The 21,759-nt window shown below is 42.7% G+C and overlaps 1 protein-coding gene across 2 annotated transcripts in view; it reads right to left on the bottom strand.

Annotated features, from left to right (window-relative positions):
• Window positions 1–2,029: 2,029 nt before the first annotated feature.
• KIF16B (kinesin family member 16B) overlaps window positions 2,030–21,759 on the bottom strand; it is a 635,015-nt gene continuing 615,285 nt past the window's right edge. Inside the window, exons 26-27 of one of the 2 annotated variants that reach the window (XR_011019462.1) lie at window positions 12,066–12,594; window positions 2,030–5,407 (exon numbers count right to left, since the gene is read on the bottom strand). Coding sequence is in view for 1 of the 2 variants with exons in the window: in XM_068232451.1 (XP_068088552.1) it covers window positions 12,436–12,594 (159 nt within the window). In the remaining variant the exon portion in view is untranslated. Of the gene's footprint in view, window positions 5,408–10,999; window positions 12,595–21,759 lie in introns of those variants that run through there. The other variant, XM_068232451.1, reaches the window with a different exon arrangement.

Here is a 21,759-nt window from a genome sequence, read left to right as displayed (position 1 = left end):
GGTGGATTTGCTGGTGTGTTTTGGGTCATTGTCCTGCTGCAGCACCCAAGATCGCTTCAGCTTGAGTTGACGAACAGATGGCCGGACATTCTCCTTCAGGATTTTTTGGTAGACAGTAGAATTAATGGTTCCATCTATCACAGCAAGCCTTCCAGGTCCTGAAGCAGCAAAACAACCCCAGACCATCACACTGCCACCACCATATTTTACTGTTGGTATGATGTTCTTTTGCTGAAATGCTGTGTTACTTCTACGCCAGATGTAACGGGACACGCACCTTCCAAAAAGTTCAACTTTTGTCTCGTCGGTCCACAAGGTATTTTCACAAAAGTCTTGGCAATCATTCAGATGTTTTTTAGCAAAATTGAGACGAGCCTTAATGTTCTTTTTGCTTAAAAGTGGTTTGCGCCTTGGATATCTGCTATGCAGTCCGTTTTTGCCCAGTCTCTTTCTTATGGTGGAGTCGTGAACACTGACCTTAATTGAGGCAAGTGAGGTCTGCAGATCTTTAGATGTAGTCCCGGGGTCTTTTGTGGCCTCTCGGATGAGTTTTCTCTGCGCTCTTGGGGTAATTTTGGTCGGCCAAATTTTGGTCGGTTTCATCACTGTTCCATGTTTTTGCCATTTGTACATAATGTCTCTCACTGTGGTTCGCTGGAGTTCCAAAGCTTTAGAAATGGCTTTATAACCTTTACCAGACTGATAGATCTCAATTACAGTACTTTTGTTCATTTGTTCCTGAATTTCTTTGGATCTTGGCATGATGTCTAGCTTTTGAGGTGCTTTTGGTCTACTTCTCTGTGTCAGATAGCTCCTATTTAAGTGATTTCTTGATTGAAACAGGTGTGGCAGTAATCAGGCCTGGGGGTGACTACAGAAATTGAACTCAGGTGTGATAATTCACAGTTAAGTTATTTTTTTTAACAAGGGGGGCAATCACTTTTTCACACAGGGCCATGTAGATTTGGAGGTTTTTTTTCTCACTAAATAATAAAAACCATCATTTAAAACTGCATTGTGTGTTTAATTATGTTATCTTTGACTAATAGTTAACGGTTTTTGATGAGCAGAAACATTTAAGTGTGACAAACATGCAAAAGAATAAGAAATCAGGAAGGGGGCAAATAGATGTTCACACCAATATATATATATATATATATACATATATATACACATACACACACATATATATATTCTTTTTAACATAGATTTATACAGCTATGTTTCATTTTTGTGCCCAGTTTGCCTGAATTAAGTTTTAAAATCTTCAGCTGTACAATGCCAGAGGACATGTGGGCACTATGTAGAATATTCATAACATCGTGGGGGCGTGGCCTACGGAGCACGGAAGACGCTACATGTTGATTCTAATGCGCATTGTTTCCTGATGTTTGTAAGTGCACTACTTTTAAACTTTTTAGAATAAAAACGGTATTACACTATGTTGAGATCTCTCCGAGTCTTAGGCCAAATACGTTAAACTGCGGAAAAGATCTGGATGATGCTACATGCTGTTTATGCTGGTCCCTTTCGGTCAGCGCATTACATCCGGTGAGAGGCTTGTATTATTGTTGTGGTGGAGGACACACCGGGTGTTTTTTGAGTGCTGATGGGCAATACACTGGTGCAGAAACCTGCATGCAGTTTCTAAGCAATATTACGCTTTGTGTTTGCACTTTATCCTTTATTACATGTGTGGAGAAAATTGAAGGACAGTGAGGAATTCGGCATATACTGGCTGGGCCACAAGCGTATTAAGCTGATTGTAACTGATCGGCCACCAACTCTGGTGAGCATTTATGCTTTTATTATATGAGGATCAAGCAAAGTCCGCAGAACTTTGGGAAGAGTGAATATATTAAGGACTATTATTTGTGGAAAGGATGTTGAGCGCCATTTTGTTGTTTTCTTATAATTATTCATAACATCGTACTTAGAAATCCTGAAGTTGTGCACCATTTCCCCGCTATTAGCACATAGAGGTCCTGATAAAAGGCAATTTATATAGAATAATCGAAGACTCAACACATCAAGAGATCAATAATATATATTAGTGAAAACAGATTGTCAAATCATTCATACAAATGGTTAATTTTCACATATAAATTGAAGCATACCGTGATAATAGTGTCATCATTTATATACAGTACATTATTGGGAAGTCTTACAAAGGCCATCGCATGTTCCAAGATGGCCTCACGGCAATAAACAATATACATGCATTCCAAATCGTAATTGCGCTGCAATTAACATCATGAGGCTTGCAAATATCAATGTACATAAAATCAGTGCATTATGTGTTAACATTTGAGGTAACATAACTAAAGCATAATCGAGAAAGGTCTTACACCACACGTATATAAAACCTATACAAAAGCTGCAAAAGTACAAAGCACGATGTGTGCTTGAACAATTCAGAGGACGTATAAAACACAGAGAAGCATTTCTGGAAGTCCTTGAATGATTATTAAATTGAAGCGCTACTGGGTGTAAGTTATTAAGTTATTGTCATGTCGATGTGCCGACATGATATTGCCTTGGAAAAAAAACGATCTGTGCTTTTAAATGCTGTACAGTGAATTGCAATTGTGCCTAAATCAAGAATGATTACATTTAAAAGAGTATTTCATCTTTATTAAACTGGCAATGTATTGTCTTGCGTTGTGAATGTCTGCCAGCAATTTGGTCCTAGATGCACTTTTTTTTTTCTACTCTAGCTCTTTTTCATCCTTTTGAGCTGTTAGATTTGCTTTATCAGGCAGTGTTTAGAATTTATCCTGTCCACAGATTAATGCTGCACTGTGGCCAATTGTGTCTGGCCAATAGGGATGGACCTGCTTAGGAGAACTCATGGAGAAGCATGTGATCAGTTTGATCAGCTGATAGATTTGTAAGGCTCTGATTTGCTTTGATGACTTCCTGGTTTACCACATGATCATGACCAGCAAATCAGAGCCTTACAAATATATCAGCTGATTAAACGGATCACATGCTTCTCCTTGAGTTCTCCTAAACATTGCCATCCTTACTGGCCAATTGTGAATCTTTTCCATGGTACTCCATCCTGTCCAGTTGCTCATAATACTTAAACAAAAACCAACACATTAATTAATACTCTGGGCCTAGGGACAGAGATGCAAATAAATCCGAGTTGATGCAGGATTACTTTGATTGTAGTTTCTAAATGGACCAATCAAATCCAGCCAAGGTGGAGCTTGTAACAATGTGCATAATCCTACATCAACTTAGAATTGTTTGCATCTCATTGGCATTCCTATCTTAGCCATATCACGGGACCAGCTCCAGCAATTTGCATGCACTTCCGTGATCGCTTTCTTGCTCAGCGCCATGGCGCCACCCTTCATCTTGTTGTAGGATACAATGGTGGCCTGGAGACAGTCAAAGAGATAATACTAAATTGGACTTGCATGCAAATTTCATGCACATTACATGCAGCTCACAACTGGGCCAATCAAAATTGGAACAAAATGCTTTTAATTGGCCCAATTCCAAACTGCATACAAGTTGCAACAGATTTGAAAGCAAGCTGAAATTGTTAGTATTTCACCAACTATTTCTAGTATCTACACCTTCATATCAGGGACAGCAAAATATTTTAATTAGATGCTTTACTTTAAGCAATGGGAAGCAAATTTAGGTAGGGTAGCCAATTTGGAAATACCTCGACACACAAAGCAAAAAATGTATTAAATATATATTCTGTGTATGTTGCTATAGGAACCGTTTAGATGTTTACCATTTTTTCTACTCTCAGAGCAACCATGTAAAACTCTGTCCCACGGGCTAAATCTGGCCCTCAGAGCCACTAAGACCACTAGGGAAGCTATATTGGAGGTGAAGCCCTAGATCACCAGGGAAGCCATGGGGGTGGGGGGTTAGAAAGCAAACACCAGGGAACTGTATAGGGGAGGGAGGGTGCCACCTGGGAACTTTATAAGGGAGGATGGTGACCAATAGACATCAAGATTGGCCAGTTACTAGGTCACTGGTGTACAATTTTGGTCCACTTTGTATTTGAGCTTGACACCCCTGCCTTAGAGTTTACACCTGGACTGTAACGGCTGTTTAGGGATCGAGACACGTGTGCAGCAGGACTTATGAAGAAGCATGTGATCAGATTAATTGGGCTCTGATTTGTTGTGATAACTTCCTGCTTTAGACCGCTCAGGAAACAGAAGTGACACATGTCCATGACCAGCAAATCTATCATGTGATCACATGCTTCTCCATGATTTCTGCTACACACAAACAGCACTGTTTAGAGATGACCAACATTTGCAGGGGCTAATCAGAATGCTACAATGCTGATTAAAGAAGACAAACTGTTCATAGATGAACAAAAGCGAAAGTTCATGCTCAAACCCCCCCCCCCCATGTTAAAGTACGGGGCGAATGCAAAGTTCAAGTAATGTTCACCCTTGTTAACCGCAAACTGCTCCCCTACAAACAGATCATGCTACCACTAATGCTGATTAATTAATCAGCATCTCTTTAGATGATTCGTAACTGAACGGCAAGTCCCAATTCTAACTGGCTCCTGAAAATATCCCAACCTATAACCGGCCCCACGGCACAGATTTCTATTTCTGCCACTCTTATGGGCTGGTGCACACCATGAGCGCTTCTGAACGCGTTTTAAAACTATTGTGCTTCAAAAAGCACTTGGCTAATGTATTTGTATGGGGTAGATCAAACCAGCGTGATGTGCTTTTTCCCAAATGCAAATGTGGGTCCTGCATCATAGAAAAGTGAAAACTCGCTCTGAAAAAGGCTAGACCAGAGCGATTTTCCAAGCGTTTTTGTTACAGAAGCTGTTCAGTTACAGCTCTACTGTAACAAAATATAAAAACGCTACACCAAAACTCTCTAAAAATCGCTAGGCATGCTTAAAAAAAAAATCGCTAGGCACATGGCTAGTATTGCCAAAAATCCCTAAGCGTTTGCTTTTACACTAGCACTTTTTGGTGTGCATTGGCCCTAACTCCCATTCATCTACACTAAAGCGCCTTCTAGGGAAAGTCTAAGGGGAGCTTGAACTGATGAATCAGAGTTGTAGTCCTAGACATTGTGGTGGAGATGGATCCCTACCAAGGGGTAGAATTTGGCACACCCCACTATCCACAGAAAAAAAGCACCAGGGGCATGCAGTGTGGTGCTCAACTGTGATGATTTTTCTTTTGTCTCTAATAGTGTTGGGGCTAGAGTCAGCTATATTAGTGGAAGGCATACAAATGTACCTTTGGAATTAATGACAGGTCATACCTTCCCTAATAGGTCTTGTCATTGTAAAGCACTGTACCAGGAAACTGTACTGTATATTTCTATACACCTGCATGAATCAGACTCAGCATTCTGATTGCTTGCTTGAAACTTGCAGCTGGAAGATCTGAAACAAGACATGACGTATTTTGTAAGAAGGCACTTTCATGAATACAGGTTCATCTTAATGCAGACATGCCCATTCAATGCAATGAGGTGAGATTCCATAATTCTACATTACAAGGTGATTTACAATATAACGATTTATACACATCTTGCAGACAGCATATAGATTGTCCTACCAGGCTTTGAAATAAATCTGTCTGGAAATCTCCTGACTCCTGCAGAGCCTGTCCTATCACCATTCCCAGACTGTCAGTGTCATCAATGTACACAAGTTATATTCTGCCCGTTTTTATACTTTTAGAATGAAACTTCACTTTTGCTAATTGGGGGGGGGGGGGGGGGGGGGGTTCAGTGCCTTTAGTATAGCTATATGTGCATTGGTATTATTAATGGTGAATAATGGCAAACATTCTTGTATCTTGTTAACCATACCGTATATACTCGACTGTAAGTCTAACTTGTTGCAGTAAATCATAGGGGGCGACTTATACAAGACTTATACACGGGTCAGGCCTACATTTTTGACTTTTCGTCCTGTAATATGCAGGTTCTGTTGTGACAATTTGCACTATTAAACCCTGCCCCTTCCCATCTCCCATTAGTGTGTCTTCCTGTCAGCGTTGCTGGTGCCCAAAGGTTCTGACAGTGTCAGTGCAGATAGAGCAGCCTAGCAGGTACCTCAATGTGCTTCTGTATAGAGAGGTCTGCTCAAAGAGTATTGTTTAAGTAAATCATAGGGGGCGACTTGTACATGGGTCAGACCTACATTTCTGACTTTTAGTCCTGTAAAATTCAGGTTCTACTGAGACAATTTGCAATACTAAATCTCGCCCCTTCCCACAGTACCATCTCCCATTAGTGTGTCTTCCTGTCAGCGTTGCTGGTGCCCAAAGGGTCTGGCGGCATCAGTGCAGACAGAGCAGCCTAGCAGGTACCTCCATGTGCTGCTGTATAGAGGTCTGCTCACATAGTATAGTTAAAGTACAGCTGTAGTGTTCATAAAGTTTTATTACATATTCAAAGTGCCACTATCAAAAGTGCAGGGAAAATACAATGGACGCTTTAGTCTAAAGGTGCACTTTTTATATTCTAGAGCTGTGTTCAGAGTTTTACGCACCTTGTTATTGCCTGTGTCTCTGCAATTACCCTGCACTTTTGGCACTTTAATAGCTTTTTTGAATACTATATATAATACTGTACATTTTTTAAGAATGCCGGTTGAGCAGACCTCATGTTTGTTTGACTCGCACTTGTGCAACCCCTTCCCCCTTTTTAGACATGATGCACTGTTTTGCTGTTACTGGCTGAGTTAATGGCGGCACTTGGGGGCCACAGGGTACTATGGCTGCATTTGGGGACTTACTGTATTTTTCGCCTTATAAGACACACTTTTTCGCCCCCAAAAGTGGGGAAAAGAAGTCCCTACAATTTTTGAATCGATTGCAAAGAAATTTCCATATGCATACCTGTTTTTGCATTTGCATACGTGTTTACGTGATCGCAACGCGAGAATGCATAGAAAAGGGGCATTTTTGGTGTGTCTTATAAGGCGAAAAATATGTTAGGTGCTTAATTGCACACTTTCCTGAGTTAATTTATACTTGAGTCATCAAAAAATGTCCAATTAAGAGGGTCCAGTATTTGGGTAGACTTATACACAAAGTCGACTTATAACCGAGTATATACGTAGTTCTTCCACAGTGTTTCTAAAGGTGGCCCACGCCACCTTTAGAAACAATTGATTGTACAGAAAAACTGAAAGCTTGTTTTTAATGGCTCAAAAAATCTGATCAGATATCTATTTTTTTTCCGATCGGGAGTGTTGTATTTTTCTGATGTTTATGAATATTGAATGGTGTAGGGAATATTGTCAATTTCTTAATGTATAGACCCAATAATTTTTTTTCTAGAGCTTTCAATAATTTTTTTTATAATTGGGTAAAAATTGAGCACGTGTGTGGTAAATTGGTCAGATTTTCCAAATGTTACAATCAATCAGAAAAATGTATTGTAAAACTTGAAATTAAAATAAGAATAATAAAAAATGTATGGTGTGTGGCCACAGACACTATGGGATGGGGGTGCCAAGCTTGCACCCAATCAGTCAGTTAATGTAGGTAAAGAAATTAACATCAAGGATTCTTGCTCTGTAGAACTAATTACAACTGCAGGACAGGAAAAGTTTCTAGGCAATCTTCATGCATTAAGGCTAGGTTCACAGAGGGACATTATGGTTGTATGTTATAGAGTCTTATAACGCTGCTTATCGCACTGCAATGATAAGTATATGCGACCTTTACAGTGTGCCAATAGCATTACAGTGTTATATGTTGAGATATGGTAATGCACTACATGCAGGCATTAACTCTAAATGCACACGTTAACAGGTATAAGGAATCTTACTTTTTATTGTCTATATGCTTCACTGTACCTACTGTATGCGACGTAACGCAGTGGTAATGTGTGGTGCAACTTTTTTGTTGCGTTGCGTTGGGTTCCTGTTGACCAAGGTACACAACGCAGCGTCCCACTGGGAACCTAGTCTAAAAGTTCAATGGTTCCTCTGTTCAGGAGATACCCAGCTGGCTGCAGATTGGAATATATCGCCACAAAATATAACAAAAAAAAAGCAAAAAAAAAAGACAAAAAAAACTTGTACAGAACTGACATGTTTCATAACTGAAAAGGCAAACAACAAAATAAGCAAAAACAAGAGGATAGAGAAAATAGAATGTCATTTTACATAATTTAGTTATGTTAACTATAGTTAGTTTACATTAAATTTGCTATAACATTTATATTAATTTTAATTGATATTGATTTATCTGTTATGGAATGGTATAAGGTATTATTATCTGTAGCACTTTAAATTCCTGCATAAACTGTGCCAGCAACTTGGCAAGATCACACTGTTTGCATAGAAAACGACTGAATGCAGCACTTTAGTTTACCCTAAAAACTGACAGCCACCCTACGCAACATACAGGCCGAGGTGTATGTGACAGAGAAACACCTGCTTTAAGCAAGTTACACAAAATGTATTTTAATCAAACGACTTTGCTGGCTAATGCTGATAGTAGAAGATCTGCAATCTTACCGATATTCTACTATCGCTTCACCTATCCTTCCTCTACCTACTCCTAATCTACTGACTAGCTACTCCTAAGGCTCAACACACACCATACAATCCAGGTTGTACAATCTTACCACTTTCATGTAGTATAAGAGCTTATCCAATCAATCATTCAAGGTATTTTCAATCTGTTGGCCCTTATACTACATAGATTTGGTAAATCTGTACAACCAAGATTGTATGGTGTGTGTTGAGCTTAATACTAACCTCCACCTCCCCTTACCTTCTCCTAATGCTAACCTACCATCTCCTCCCCCCCAACCTAACCTAAAACTAGTGCCGATGTGCAAATTATTACTTACCCGCGCTGCGGCTTTTTCTAGCTTTACCGCCATCTGCGCTGTTCCTCTGCCACTATTTTATTGTATTCTGGCATCCTTCCGTTGTCGAAATTATACTTTAGGCGCCACTATAGCTGCAATCAACATTGTTGTGTATGTGGTGCTTCAAGTACAAAGCACAGGGAGGTGCCCAAATTACCTTGTTCGCTTCCGAGACCTTGAATCTGTTATTAGAGATTTTAGCAATCATGCTGGGGCACCACACATGAAAGTGGCATGGACTGTCTTTCCTAGGAAGGTGTGGCATTTGGGCAATTCACCCCTCCCATTCACTGCTCATGGTTAGTACAGCCAGTAACTTACCCATCCTAGTCAATCAGCAAGTGGCACATGTATATAGTGTGACAGTGGTAGTTGTTGGAAAGTTTTCGCACTGGTAGCTCAGAATTTTTGTTTTGGGAGGGAAGACCAAAGCGGCCAGGAGGACCTAGACTGTCCGACTGAAGGTTGGGGTCATGTGACTCCTGAAGTTGAAGAAGGAAGTTAGCTATAGTTCCTTTACTGTATTTTCACTTTATAAAAGTTTGCCTTTCACCTTGAAAAGGATCTGCTGCATGCAAACATGGTGATGTCATCAGAGTGGGACATGGTAGAAGCAGCCTGGCCTCAAGACATACATAGTCCCGATGCAGCAATTTGGCGTAGTATGTGCAGTTCTTTACACACCTGTAACTTTGTACCAAAAATGCTTATTTGTAATTTTTTTTTGTGATTAATGCTCACCAACGTACACTGCCCGGTTCTCTGTTAAGAAGCCTATTCTGGTTTATGGAGCGGGAAGGTAAAAGGTAGCAGGAAACAACAATAGTGGCCCTGCAAAGCATTTTGCCGATGCTGATGGACACCTGTGCACACACCAAATGGTCACCCCAAAACAATCTCAAACGATTGCTTCAGAATGCAAAAACTGCAGGTGTGTGCAAGCCCTCAAAGAAAATCCCTAAAACTATCGAGCTGAGGAGTGACGTACACACAACTTTCCTCACAGAATTCTCCTAGTTTCTTTGATTCATGACAGAGTTGCTATGAAGAGTATCCAATACTTGTATAGAGAGGGAAAACAGCAGTCTGATTGGTTACTTGACAACTCTTCTAACATATACTGTCATTAAAGCAAACTTGACAGCTTGTCATAAGTCCTAACTAACTATCTCTCCCATGAGCGGGCAGAGCACAGCGCCTGCTACAACCTCCATTTCCACAAACAACTCATTAATGGCTGCCAAGGTGCTTGAGGTGGGATGGAGCTGGGATCAGGAATAGCTGGAAGTCCATAAGGCTGATGCCTCACTGAGAGAGTGTGCCCAGGATCACAGGGCTTGCTGAACGCACAGGAGAGGGTTGCCAAACTTAGCAGAGGTAACAGCGGATACTTGGATGGTGCTGGCTCTTAGCAGGAATCTTCAGTCTGAAAACCTCTAAGGATCTCACTGATGTATATGATGTGTCAAACACAGCTGGCAGCAAATATTACAGAGCTTAGAATGTGAGAGGATGGTCATTAAGAAGTAGCCTGGCCACTCTTTCCTTCATACAGAAACTTTAGTATGCAGCAAAATAATCAAGTTATACTCCTTTGTACGTTCCCAGCAATGTCAATTCTTTTTAACATGATAGAGCTTAGGCCTAAAGCAAGACTAAGGTTAGAGAAAGCAGCCCAAATAGCATTTTACCATTAGGTAATACTGTCCATAAAAAGGTTGGAAGGCTATTGATTGCAGTTATAACTCAGCCCTGAATGATTTCTGTTTTAACCTCCCTGGCACTAACCCCAAGTCACTCTCAAGACAGAAAACTGCAGCTCAGAGCGGTAACCCCCTACCTTCTACTTCCTATCCTCGGTTTGTTGTCATGACGACAGATGGCAATCTCAATACAGTGTTACAGTGCCACCCGGAGGACTGATGGAGAATTGCTGCGCTGGATCACAGGTAGGTGAGTAAATAAATGCTAGGCTGCTGCAGATCTCTGTGCAATATGATTATTTCCGGATTTTAGGGTCTGAAAGTGTGCAAAAAAATTGCACCACTTTGTAGATCCTAAAATCCAGAAATAATCATGCCACCAGGGTGCTTATAAAGATCCCACAGTCAGAGTGATATGGAGGCTGTCATTTTTTTTCCTTGTAAACAATGCCAGTTGCCCGGCAGTCTTATTGATCTTTTGGCATATGTAGTGTCTGAGTCAAAACCCTGGATCAAGCATATGGCTAATCCAGTCAGCTGCGTTAGAGTACTTGATATGCATATGCTTGTTCAGGGTCTATGGCTAAATGGTATTAGAGGCACAGGATCAAGAAGACTATCAGACAACTGGTGTTGTTTAAAAGGAAATAAATATGGCAGCCTCCATATCACTCTCACCTTGGGTTCCCTTTAAGTACTAAGATGTTGTGGTCATTGATTTACCATCCATTGTCTCTCCGTATACCTGTTATAATGTGCCTCCATCACAAAGATGGAAATTTCCAAACTGTTCAATAACTGTGTGAACCATATCTGTAAAACAATGCATTTTTTTTTTTTTACATAATGTTACAATGCGTTTATAATATATAATACATATACTGGAATTATAATCAGTTTTGGATGGGATGGTGATGGATTAGAAATGCCACCAGATTATTAGCTGTGTTTGAGTTCTCACCAGGGAGAACTATACTTCCTCCTTTTCTAGGGATTGGCTTGCAAAGAACAGGAAGTGCACTTGATTGGCTCAATTTACATGCAACCTGGAATTATTTGTATTTACGGTAATTTGCTTTCTCTGGTTAGAACCTCCAACAAATTATGACTGATGTCTAGGTTCTGACTGGGGAGAATGCTGCTGCTTCCTATGCCAGTGACCAGCTCACGAATAAGTTGAGTAAAATCCTTCCAATAACGGCAGAACAGTAATAAACTCCTGAAAGCTCTAAGCATTCTCCAATACATCCAAAACTTAAACAAAAGGTTTTAGAACTTGACATTTTAGACATCCTTTTCAGAGATTGAGCTACAAACTTGACTACTTTTTCATAGCTGACTTTAGTTATACTTTGACCTGTTTTTCACATACAGATACACCAAGTTGGAGGTAGACATCCTCTACTCAATAGTTAGAAACTCTTGGGAGTTATAGGTTGAGAATGTACTTTCACTAGTTCACTTATATCATGTAAGAAGCAGCTAGAGTAAGAGACATACACATGAAGATTCTACAAATGCATTTGGCCTCATCAGTGACACAGTGGTAGGCAATATGGCTGTAGATGAACTGGTTTTCCCATGATCCTTTGCAAAGCAGCCCACACCCAGCATACCGAATGAACCGATGGGATGACATCAGCATTCTGTTCAGTTCAGGGGGCGACTGCACGCTGCACATCACGAGTCTAGTGCGAGAGTGGACAATTTGTGCAGAGATATGTGTCCACGTAACTTTGACCTCTTCAGAAATGAAATGTGCAGTGCAGTCAGCCCATTGAATTTTTAAAGTCTCCACCGTGAATTGACTTCATTGAATTCACGGACTGTACATAAAAAGGCACTTTTTTCTTCCTCCTTGTAGGAGTCCTTATCCAGTCCCGTGGCTGCTGTAGTCGAAAACCCCTTTCTTGAAGAATGGAGAGAACTCGCAGATTGTATGCTTGGACAGAGTCAGGCTGACTTTATCGATGTGCAGCGGAGAGGTGGGAGAGGTCAGCATCACCGAAAAGAAATTCCGCAGGTATTTCTAGGGAAGAACATAAAAAATTAGGAATTTTTCAGTTTTGACTTTATTAGACATACAAGTTATTGTAAGTTAGTTATTGTTATTGAGCATGTGTGTTTTTATAAAGCACTGACATCTTTGCAGCACTTTACAGAGTCCATACCAGTCTTGTCAACAACTCTGCCAGAGGAGCTCACAATCTAATCCCCATCATAGTCATGGTCTAATGCCTCTACCATGGTACAGTATAAGGCAATTGTTTTTTCTTAGCGAGGTAGGGGGGATTAATTAGCTTCCAGGTATCTGCCAAGAAAGTGACTCTGTGTACACCAGTGGCTCCAGACTCCGGGGTGTCAACGGCTGGGACCAAGGAGTCTGTAGAGCAGGGTTTCAACATTTTATTGGTATGTATCCCTTTTAAAACCCTGTACTCAACAAGTACCCCCTAGCATAGTAAACATTATCACAAGTACCCCTTGACAAATATATATTTAATCGTAGTACATTATAATTGGTTCTGAACAATTTCTAAGCATTTGCTATTGCATTTAATTAGCTAAAACACTAATTTGGTGTTTAAATAAGATTTATAATTTTCTAAAACTCTAAATGTGTTATTCTCTGTTAATTATATCAAGCCCAAGTACCCCTGGAACCATCAGAAGTACCCCCTGGGGTACGCATACCACACGTTGAGAACCTAGGCTGTAGAGCCTACTTTGAACCAGACCCCAGACGTTAACTGATTAAATTATTCATCATGTTATTTTCACTTCAGTTCCTCTTCAGGCATCTCTCTTTTTTTTTCATTTACAGCTTTGGGTACACTTTAACTAAAAGTGTGTACAGGGGCTTAGTTTAGGCTGTACAATCAATCGTGTGTCCTTATTGTTTTGACTTTATTCAACAAAAACTCTTTAGATGCTGAGCTCGGGTCTACCTGCCATCTTTAATGAGTGCTCTACATGTTCACATACTTTGCTATCACTTTATTCCTCTCGCTTTTTATGCTGTAAGCTTTGGTTCCACTATACAGTAATCTCATATTTACTGTAATCATAGATTTATCTCAGGCAGGTACTTTCATTGAAGGTGTTCTTCTGGCTGCATAAAATCACATGTGCTATGAAATAACATAAACTGCCAAAATATTGGGTCATTTGATTTTGGTTGCACTACATTTATTCAAACTCATCCGGTAGGGTTTATTTTGCTAATCTTTCCTTAAATATTCATCTGAAAGGAAACAGATGTTTATATAATTTTACTACAGATAAGAAGTGTAATTTGTTAGGAACAAATAACCTCAAACTGAGATCGATCTCTCAGAGTAAAAAAATAAAAAGTTATTACTGGTTATATTGACGCGGCACTAAAGTGCTAAACGTGCCTCCATGCTGAACCGCTATACTGCTTGATGCTTTTAAAACACAAAGGGTCAAGAGCGTTTTCGGAGGACAGCCCGCCGCTCGGCCAACAAAGGTCAGTATGCAATCGTTAGAAGTCCCAGATGAGTAGATTATCTTATTTATCGGATCTGTGGCTGTTGCACACTGATCAGCACTTCAAGCCCAGCAAACAGTGGGATTTATATCTCCAGATAGGTAAACTTTACATCAATTTTACAGTGGGAATAAAAAGGTTCTAGCGTGTTACAGCCTGATTTAAAGGGGACTTAAAGTTAGGCTTTATTATACATGGTTGCATAGGGTACAATGTGCTTTCCTACAGCAATCCATTTATTATGTTTTACACACTGCCCAAATGCCTTTCATAAGGCTTCAAAACTGCAGGCTCCTGTCTAACTCTTTAGAGGGTTCCTTCCTCTATACAGTAACTAGTCACCGGAGCCATAAGAATAAATAGATGCCCCTCACTCTGTTTTAACATGTAGTGCATCAGACCACATCCCATGATCTGCCAGGCCCCATCTTTTCATTCTATAGGCAACACCCCAAATGCTGTGCCATGTTCTTAAAGAGAACCTGTACTAAAAAAAAAAAAGAGAGCCCTCTGGGGGATACTTACCTCGGGAGGGGGAAGCCTAAGGGTCCCAATGAGGCTTCTCCATCCTCTGTAGCTTGGTGGAATCCAGCGCTGGCTCCTCCAAAATCACCCGACAAGCTTGACAAGAGTGCGCAGGCTTGGGCTATGTTTACCTCTCCGCAATCCTGCACAGGCGCAATAGCGGCTCTTCATTTGGGTAAGGCGGAAATAGCCGAACCCGATTGTATCCACTCTACTGCGCACAGGACTTGCGCTCATGCAGTAAAGCGGATTTGATCGGGCCTGCGCAGGATCACGACAGGTAAATACAGCCTGCACACTCTTGTCAAACTTGTCGGGGGTTCGGGGGAGCCAGCGCTGGATTACCCAAAGCTACAGAGGACAGGGACGCCTCATTGGGACCCTGAGGCCCCCCTGCCGAGGTAAGTATCCCCCAGAGGGCTTTTTTTTAGTACAAGTTCTCTTTAACCACTTGCCGACCGCCCACAGCCCATGGGCGGCGGCAAAGTGGATCCCCTAAGGACCGCAATACGCCTTAAGGCGGTGCGTCCTTTTGCTACGCCGGGGGAGCGATCGCGTCATTGATGACGCGCGCTTCCCCCGGCAACTGGCTCCGCCCACCCGCCGTAACATCCCGCCGGCCATACGGAAGCGCCGGCGGGATGTTAACCCCGCGATCGCCGCTACAAAGTGTATAATACACTTTGTAATGTATACAAAGTGTATTATACAGGCTGCCTCCTGCCCTGGTGGTCCCAGTGTCCGAGGGACCACCAGGGCAGGCTGCAGCCACCCTAGTCTGCACCCAAACACACTGATCTGCCCCCCCCCGCCCCAGATCGCCCACAGCACCCCTCAGACCCCCCCCTGCCCACCCCCCAGACCCCTGTTTGCACCCAATCACCCCCCTAATAACCCATCAATCACTCCCTGTCACTATCTGTCAACGCTATTTTTTTTTTATCCCCCCCCCGCCCCCTCCTGATCACCCCCCCACCCCTCAGATTCTCCCCAGGACCCCCCCCCCCAGACCCCCCCCTGTGTACTGTATGCATCTATCCCCCCTGATAACCTGTCAATCACCTGTCAATCACCCATCAATCATCCATCAATCACCCATCAATCACCCCCTGTCACTGCCACCCAACAATCAGCCCCTAACCTGCCCCTTGCGGGCAATCTGATCACCCACCCACACCAATAGATCGCCCGCAGATCCGACATCAGATCACCTCCCAAATCCATTGTTTACATCTATTCTCTCCTCTAAACACCCACTAATTACCCATCAATCACCCCCTTTCACCACCTGTCACTTTTACCTATCAGATCAGACCCTAATCTGCCCCTTGCGGGCACCCAATCACCCGCCCACACGCTCAGATTGCCCTCAGACCCCCCCCCCCCCCTTATCAATTCGCCAGTGCATTAATTACATCTGTTCTTTCCTGTAATAACCCACTGATCACCTGTCAATCACCTGCCAATCACCTATCACCCATCAATCACACCCTGTCACTGCCACCCATCAATCAGCCCCTAACCTGCCCCTTGCGGGCAATCTGATCACCCACCCACACCAATAGATCGTCCGCAGATCCGACATCAGATCACCTCCCAAATCCATTGTTTACATCTATTCTCTCCTCTAAACACCCACTAATTACCCATCAATCACCCCCTTTCACCACCTGTCACTTTTACCTATCAGATCAGACCCTAATCTGCCCCTTGCGGGCACCCAATCACCCGCCAACACGCTCAGATTGCCCTCTGACCCCCCCTTATCAATTCACCAGTGCATTAATTACATCTGTTCTTCCCTGTAATAACCCACTGATCACCTGTCAATCACCTGCCAATCACCTATCACCCATCAATCACCCCCTGTCACTGCCACCCATCAATCAGCCCCTGTCACTGCCACCCATCAATCACCCCCTGTCACTGCCACCCATCAATCAGTCCCTAACCTGCCCCTTGCGGGCAATCTGATCACCCACCCACACCATCCGATCGCCTGCAGACCCGCAGTCAGATCACCTCCCAAGTGCATTGCATCTGTTCTCTCCTCTAAACACCCACTAATTACCCATCAATCACCCCCTGTCACTGCTACCCATCAGATTAGACCCCCATCTGCCCCTAGGGCACCCAATCACCCGCCCACACCCTCAGACCCCAGCCCTGATCACCTCGCCATTGCATTACTTGCATCTATTCCCCCCACTAATCACACCTTGAGACACCCATCAATCACCTCCTGTCACCCCCTAGCACACCTACCCATCAGATCAGGCCCTAATTTGCCCCGTGTGGGCTCCTGATCACTCGGCCAAACCCTCAGCTCCCCCTCAGACCCCCTTCCGATCACCTCCCCAGTGCATTGAGTGCATCTATTTTCCCCTCTAATCACCCCCTGAGACACCCATCAATCACCTCCTGTCACCCCCCTAGCACTCCTATCCATCAGATCAGGCCCAATACAACCGGTCATCTAAAAGGCCACCCTGCTTATGACCGGTTCCACAAAATTCGGCCCCTCATAGACCACCTGTCATCAAAATTTGCAGATGCTTATACCCCTGAACAGTCATTTTGAGACATTTGGTTTCCAGACTACTCACGGTTTTGGGCCCGTAAAATGCCAGGGCGGTATAGGAACCCCACAAGTGACCCCATTTTAGAAAAAAGACACCCCAAGGTATTCTGTTAGGTGTATGACGAGTTCATAGAAGATTTTATTTTTTGTCAAAAGTTAGCGGAAATTGATTTTTATTGGGTTTTTTTCACAAAGTGTCATTTTTCACTAACTTGTGACTAAAAATAAAATCTTCTATGACCTCGCCATACACCTAACGGAATACCTTGGGGTGTCTTCTTTCTAAAATGGGGTCACTTGTGGGGTTCCTATACTGCCCTGGCATTTTAGGGGCCCTAAACCGTGAGGAGTAGTCTAGAAAACAAATGCCTCAAAATGACCTGTGGATAGGACGTTGGGCCCCTTAGTGCACCTAGGCTGCAAAAAAAGTGTCACACATGCGGTATCGCCGTACTCAGGAGAAGTAGTATAATGTGTTTTGGGGTGTATTTTTACACATACCCATGCTGGGTGGGAGAAATCTCTCTGTAAATGGACAATTGTGTGTAAAAAAAAATCAAACAATTGTCATGTACAGAGATATTTCTACCACCCAGCATGGGTATGTGTAAAAATACACCACAAAACACATTATACTACTTCTCCTGAGTACGGCGCTTTTTTACACCCTAAGTGCGCTAAGGGGCCCAAAGTCCAATGAGTACCTTTAGGATTTCACAGGTCATTTTGCGACATTTGGTTTCAAGACTACTCCTCACGGTTTAGGGCCCCTAAAATGCCAGGGCAGTATAGGAACCCCACAAATGACCCCATTCTAGAAAGGAGACACCCAAAGGTATTCCGTTAGGAGTATGGTGAGTTCATAGAAGATTTTTTTTTTGTCACAAGTTAGCGGAATATGACACTTTGTGAAGAAAAACAATTCAAATCAATTTCCGCTAACTTGTGGCAAAAAATAAAATCTTCTATGAACTCACCATACTCCTAACGGAATACCTTGGGGTGTCTACTTTGTAAAATGGGGTCATTAGTGGGGTTCCTATACTGCCCTGGCATTTTAGGGGCCCTAAACCGTGAGGAGTAGTCTTGAAACAAAAATGACCTGTAAAAATCCTAAAGGTACTCATTGGACTTTGGGCCCTTTAGCGCAGTTAGGGTGCAAAAAAGTGCCACACGTGGTATTGCCGTACTCGGGAGAAGTAGTATAATGTGTTTTGGGGTGTATTTTTACACATACCCATGCTGGGTGGGAGAAATACCTCTGTAAATGACAATCTTTTGATTTTTTTACACACAATTGTCCATTTACAGAGTTATTTCTCCCGCCCAGCATGGGTATGTGTAAAAATACACCCCAAAACACATTGTACTACTTCTCCCGAGTACGGCGATACCACATGTGTGGCACTTTTTTGCACCCTAACTGCGCTAAAGGGCCCAAAGTCCAATGAGTACCTTTAGGATTTCACAGGTCATTTTGCGGAATTTGATTTCCAGACTACTCCTCATGGTTTAGGGCCCCTAAAATGCCAGGGCAGTATAGGAACCCCACAAATGACCCCATTTTAGAAAGAAGACACCCAAAGGTATTCCGTTAGGAGTATGGTGAGTTCATAGAAGTTTTTATTTTTTTGTCACAAGTTAGCGGAAATTGATTTTAATTGTTTTTTTTCAAAAGTGTCATGTTCCGCTAACTTGTGACAAAAAATAAAATCTTCTATGAACTCACCATACTCCTAACGGAATACCTTGGGGTGTCTTCTGTCTAAAATGGGGTCATTTGTGGGGTTCCTATACTGCTCTGGCATTTTAGGGGCCCTAAACCATGAGGAGTAGTCTTGAAACCAAATGTCGCAAAATGACCTGTGAAATCCTAAAGGTACTCATTGGACTTTGGGCCCTTTAGCGCAGTTAGGGTGCAAAAAAGTGCCACACATGTGGTATCGCCGTACTCAGGAGAAGTAGTATAATGTGTTTTGTGGTGTATTTTTACACATACCCATGCTGGGTGGGAGGAATAACTCTGTAAATGGACAATTGTGTGTAAAAAAAATGAAAACATTGTCATTTACAGAGATATTTCTCCCACCCAGCATGGGTATGTGTAAAAATACACCCCAAAACACATTATAGTACTTCTACTGAGTATGGCAATACCACATGTGTGGCACTTTTTTGCAGCCTAACTGCGCTAAGGGGTCCAAAGTCCAATGAGCACCTTTAGGCTTTACAGGGGTGCTTACAATTTAGCACCCCCCAAAATGTCAGGACAGTAAACACACCCCACAAATGACCCCATTTTGGAAAGTAGACACTTCAAGGTATTCAGAGAGGGGCATGGTGAGTCCGTGGCAGATTTCATTTTTTTTGTCGCAAGTTAGCAGAAATGGAAACTTTTTTTTTTTTGTCACAAAGTGTCATTTTCCGCTTACTTGTGACAAAAAATAATATCTTCTATGAACTCACTATGCCTCTCAGTGAATGCTTTGGGATGTCTTCTTTCCAAAATGGGGTCATTTGGGGGGTATTTATACTATCCTGGAATTCTAGCCCCTCATGAAACATGACAGGGGGTCAGAAAAGTCATAGATGCTTGAAAATGGGAAAATTCACTTTTTGCACCATAGTTTGTAAACGCTATAACTTTTACCCAAACCAATAAATATACACTGAATGGGTTTTTTTTAATCAAAAACATGTTTGTCCACATTTTTCGCGCTGCATGTATACAGAAATTTTACTTTATTTGAAAAATGTCAGCACAGAAAGTTAAAAAAAATCATTTTTTTGCCAAAATTCATGTCTTTTTTGATGAATATAATAAAAAGTAAAAATCGCAGGAGCAATCAAATAGCACCAAAAGAAAGCTTTATTAGTGACAAGAAAAGGAGCCAAAATTCATTTAGGTGGTAGGTTGTATGAGCGAGCAATAAACCGTGAAAGCTGCAGTGGTCTGAATGGAAAAAAAGTGCCTGGTCCTTAAGGGGTAGAAAGACTGTGGTCCTCAAGTGGTTAAGAACTTGGCACAGCATTTGGGGCGTGGCCTATAGAATGGAATCTGGTGCTGAATTGCCAGGACCCCACTGGACAGGGAAAAGCTCGCTAGGATCCAGAGGCTTCCCCCTCCCAAGGTAAGTATTCCCCAGAGGGTTTTTTTTTTCATTACAAATTTTCTTTAACTTCTTGCCGACCGCTCCACGCCAATTGTCGTGAACTCAGCGGCAGCCCCAGGACAGCTCAACACCAAAGTCCTGGGGTGGGGTTTTGCAGGCGCACCGCTCAATCATCAGTCTCCCAGCGGCAATCTACATTAGGAGACTGTTAGACGGCGAAACTGCCGTCTATTTACATTGTACAGCACTGCCGTAGATCGCAAGTGACACGGCTGTCCCCCTGGGAGGCACAGGAGCGATCGGCTGTCATAGGCTGATGCCTATGACAGCCGATGGCGGTGATTGACTGGCGTGGGAGGGATAAAAAAAAAGAGCAAAATGTATTAAAAAAATACAAATAACAAAATCAAACAGGGCAGCAGCAATCAGAGCCCACCTACAGAAAGCTCTGTTGGTGGGCAGAAAAGGGGGGGGGAATCATTTGTGTGCTGAGTTGTACGGCCCTGCAGCGAGCCCTTAAAGCTGAAGTGGCCTAATTTGTAAAAAAAAATAGTCTGATCACTAGGGGGGTAAAGTCTGTGGTCCTTAGGTGGTTAAAGCAGACCTGACACCAGGCAACGCTACCCAAGGTAAGCACAGAGGTATGTTTATGCTGGATCCACACACCTCTGTGCGTTGTCTGTTCCTCTCCTCATTCCCTCAGTCCCTTGTAATCAAGTTGACCTTAGGCTAAAGCCAAGTTTTCAGACAGGAAGAGGCAGGCTTGCTGCGATGTTCCCTTCTATCATCCACTCATTCCCCCCTCTTACCCGGCCGCCCCATTCACTCCCCTTAAAGAGAGTCTGAAGCCTAAAAAAAACCCCTCTTTTTATTGGGCAGTCCCGTTCAGAACGATCAATTAATATCCCAGAAATCCCTGGGGCAAAACTCGGGGCTCCTTCCGAGTAGAGGTAGTGCTTTGTGCAGTAGGTCTGCCTCTGCTCGCGTCAATCTCCACCTCTCCCCGCCCCTCTCAGTCTTTTTTCACAGAGGGGCGGGAGAAGGCGGAGATCTGTGGAGATTGACGCTAATGGAGGCAGAGCTTCCTGGAAAGTCGAGAAATTTCGCCCCAGGATTTTGGGGGTATAAAGACATTGTTCTGCCGTGGGAATGCAGCATTTCAGCTATGGTCTTATTGCTGAAGAGGACTGCCCAGTAAAACGAGGTGTTTTTTTAGGCTTTAAGAGGAACTTCTTATTGGTTACATGCTGTCACTAATGTTTTCAGAGCCCAACAAATGCAAAATAAAAAAAAAAGGAAATCGGGTAAGTTATAAGAAGGTCTGGCAAATTTGGAAGTGTACATTACCATGCTACAGATCACTTCAGGTACACTTAAAGGGAAGATCCGTGCTGCCCAAAAAAAACTGCACTTACCTGGGGCTTCTTCCAGCTCCTGGCACCGATCGACTGCCAGGAGCTGGAA

The sequence above is a fragment of the Hyperolius riggenbachi genome, chromosome 4, assembly GCF_040937935.1.
Source record: "Hyperolius riggenbachi isolate aHypRig1 chromosome 4, aHypRig1.pri, whole genome shotgun sequence".
Taxonomy (NCBI): Eukaryota; Metazoa; Chordata; class Amphibia; order Anura; family Hyperoliidae; genus Hyperolius; species Hyperolius riggenbachi.
The sequence above is the reverse complement of the archived record's forward strand: the minus strand, read 5'-3'. Positions and strand labels throughout refer to the sequence as shown.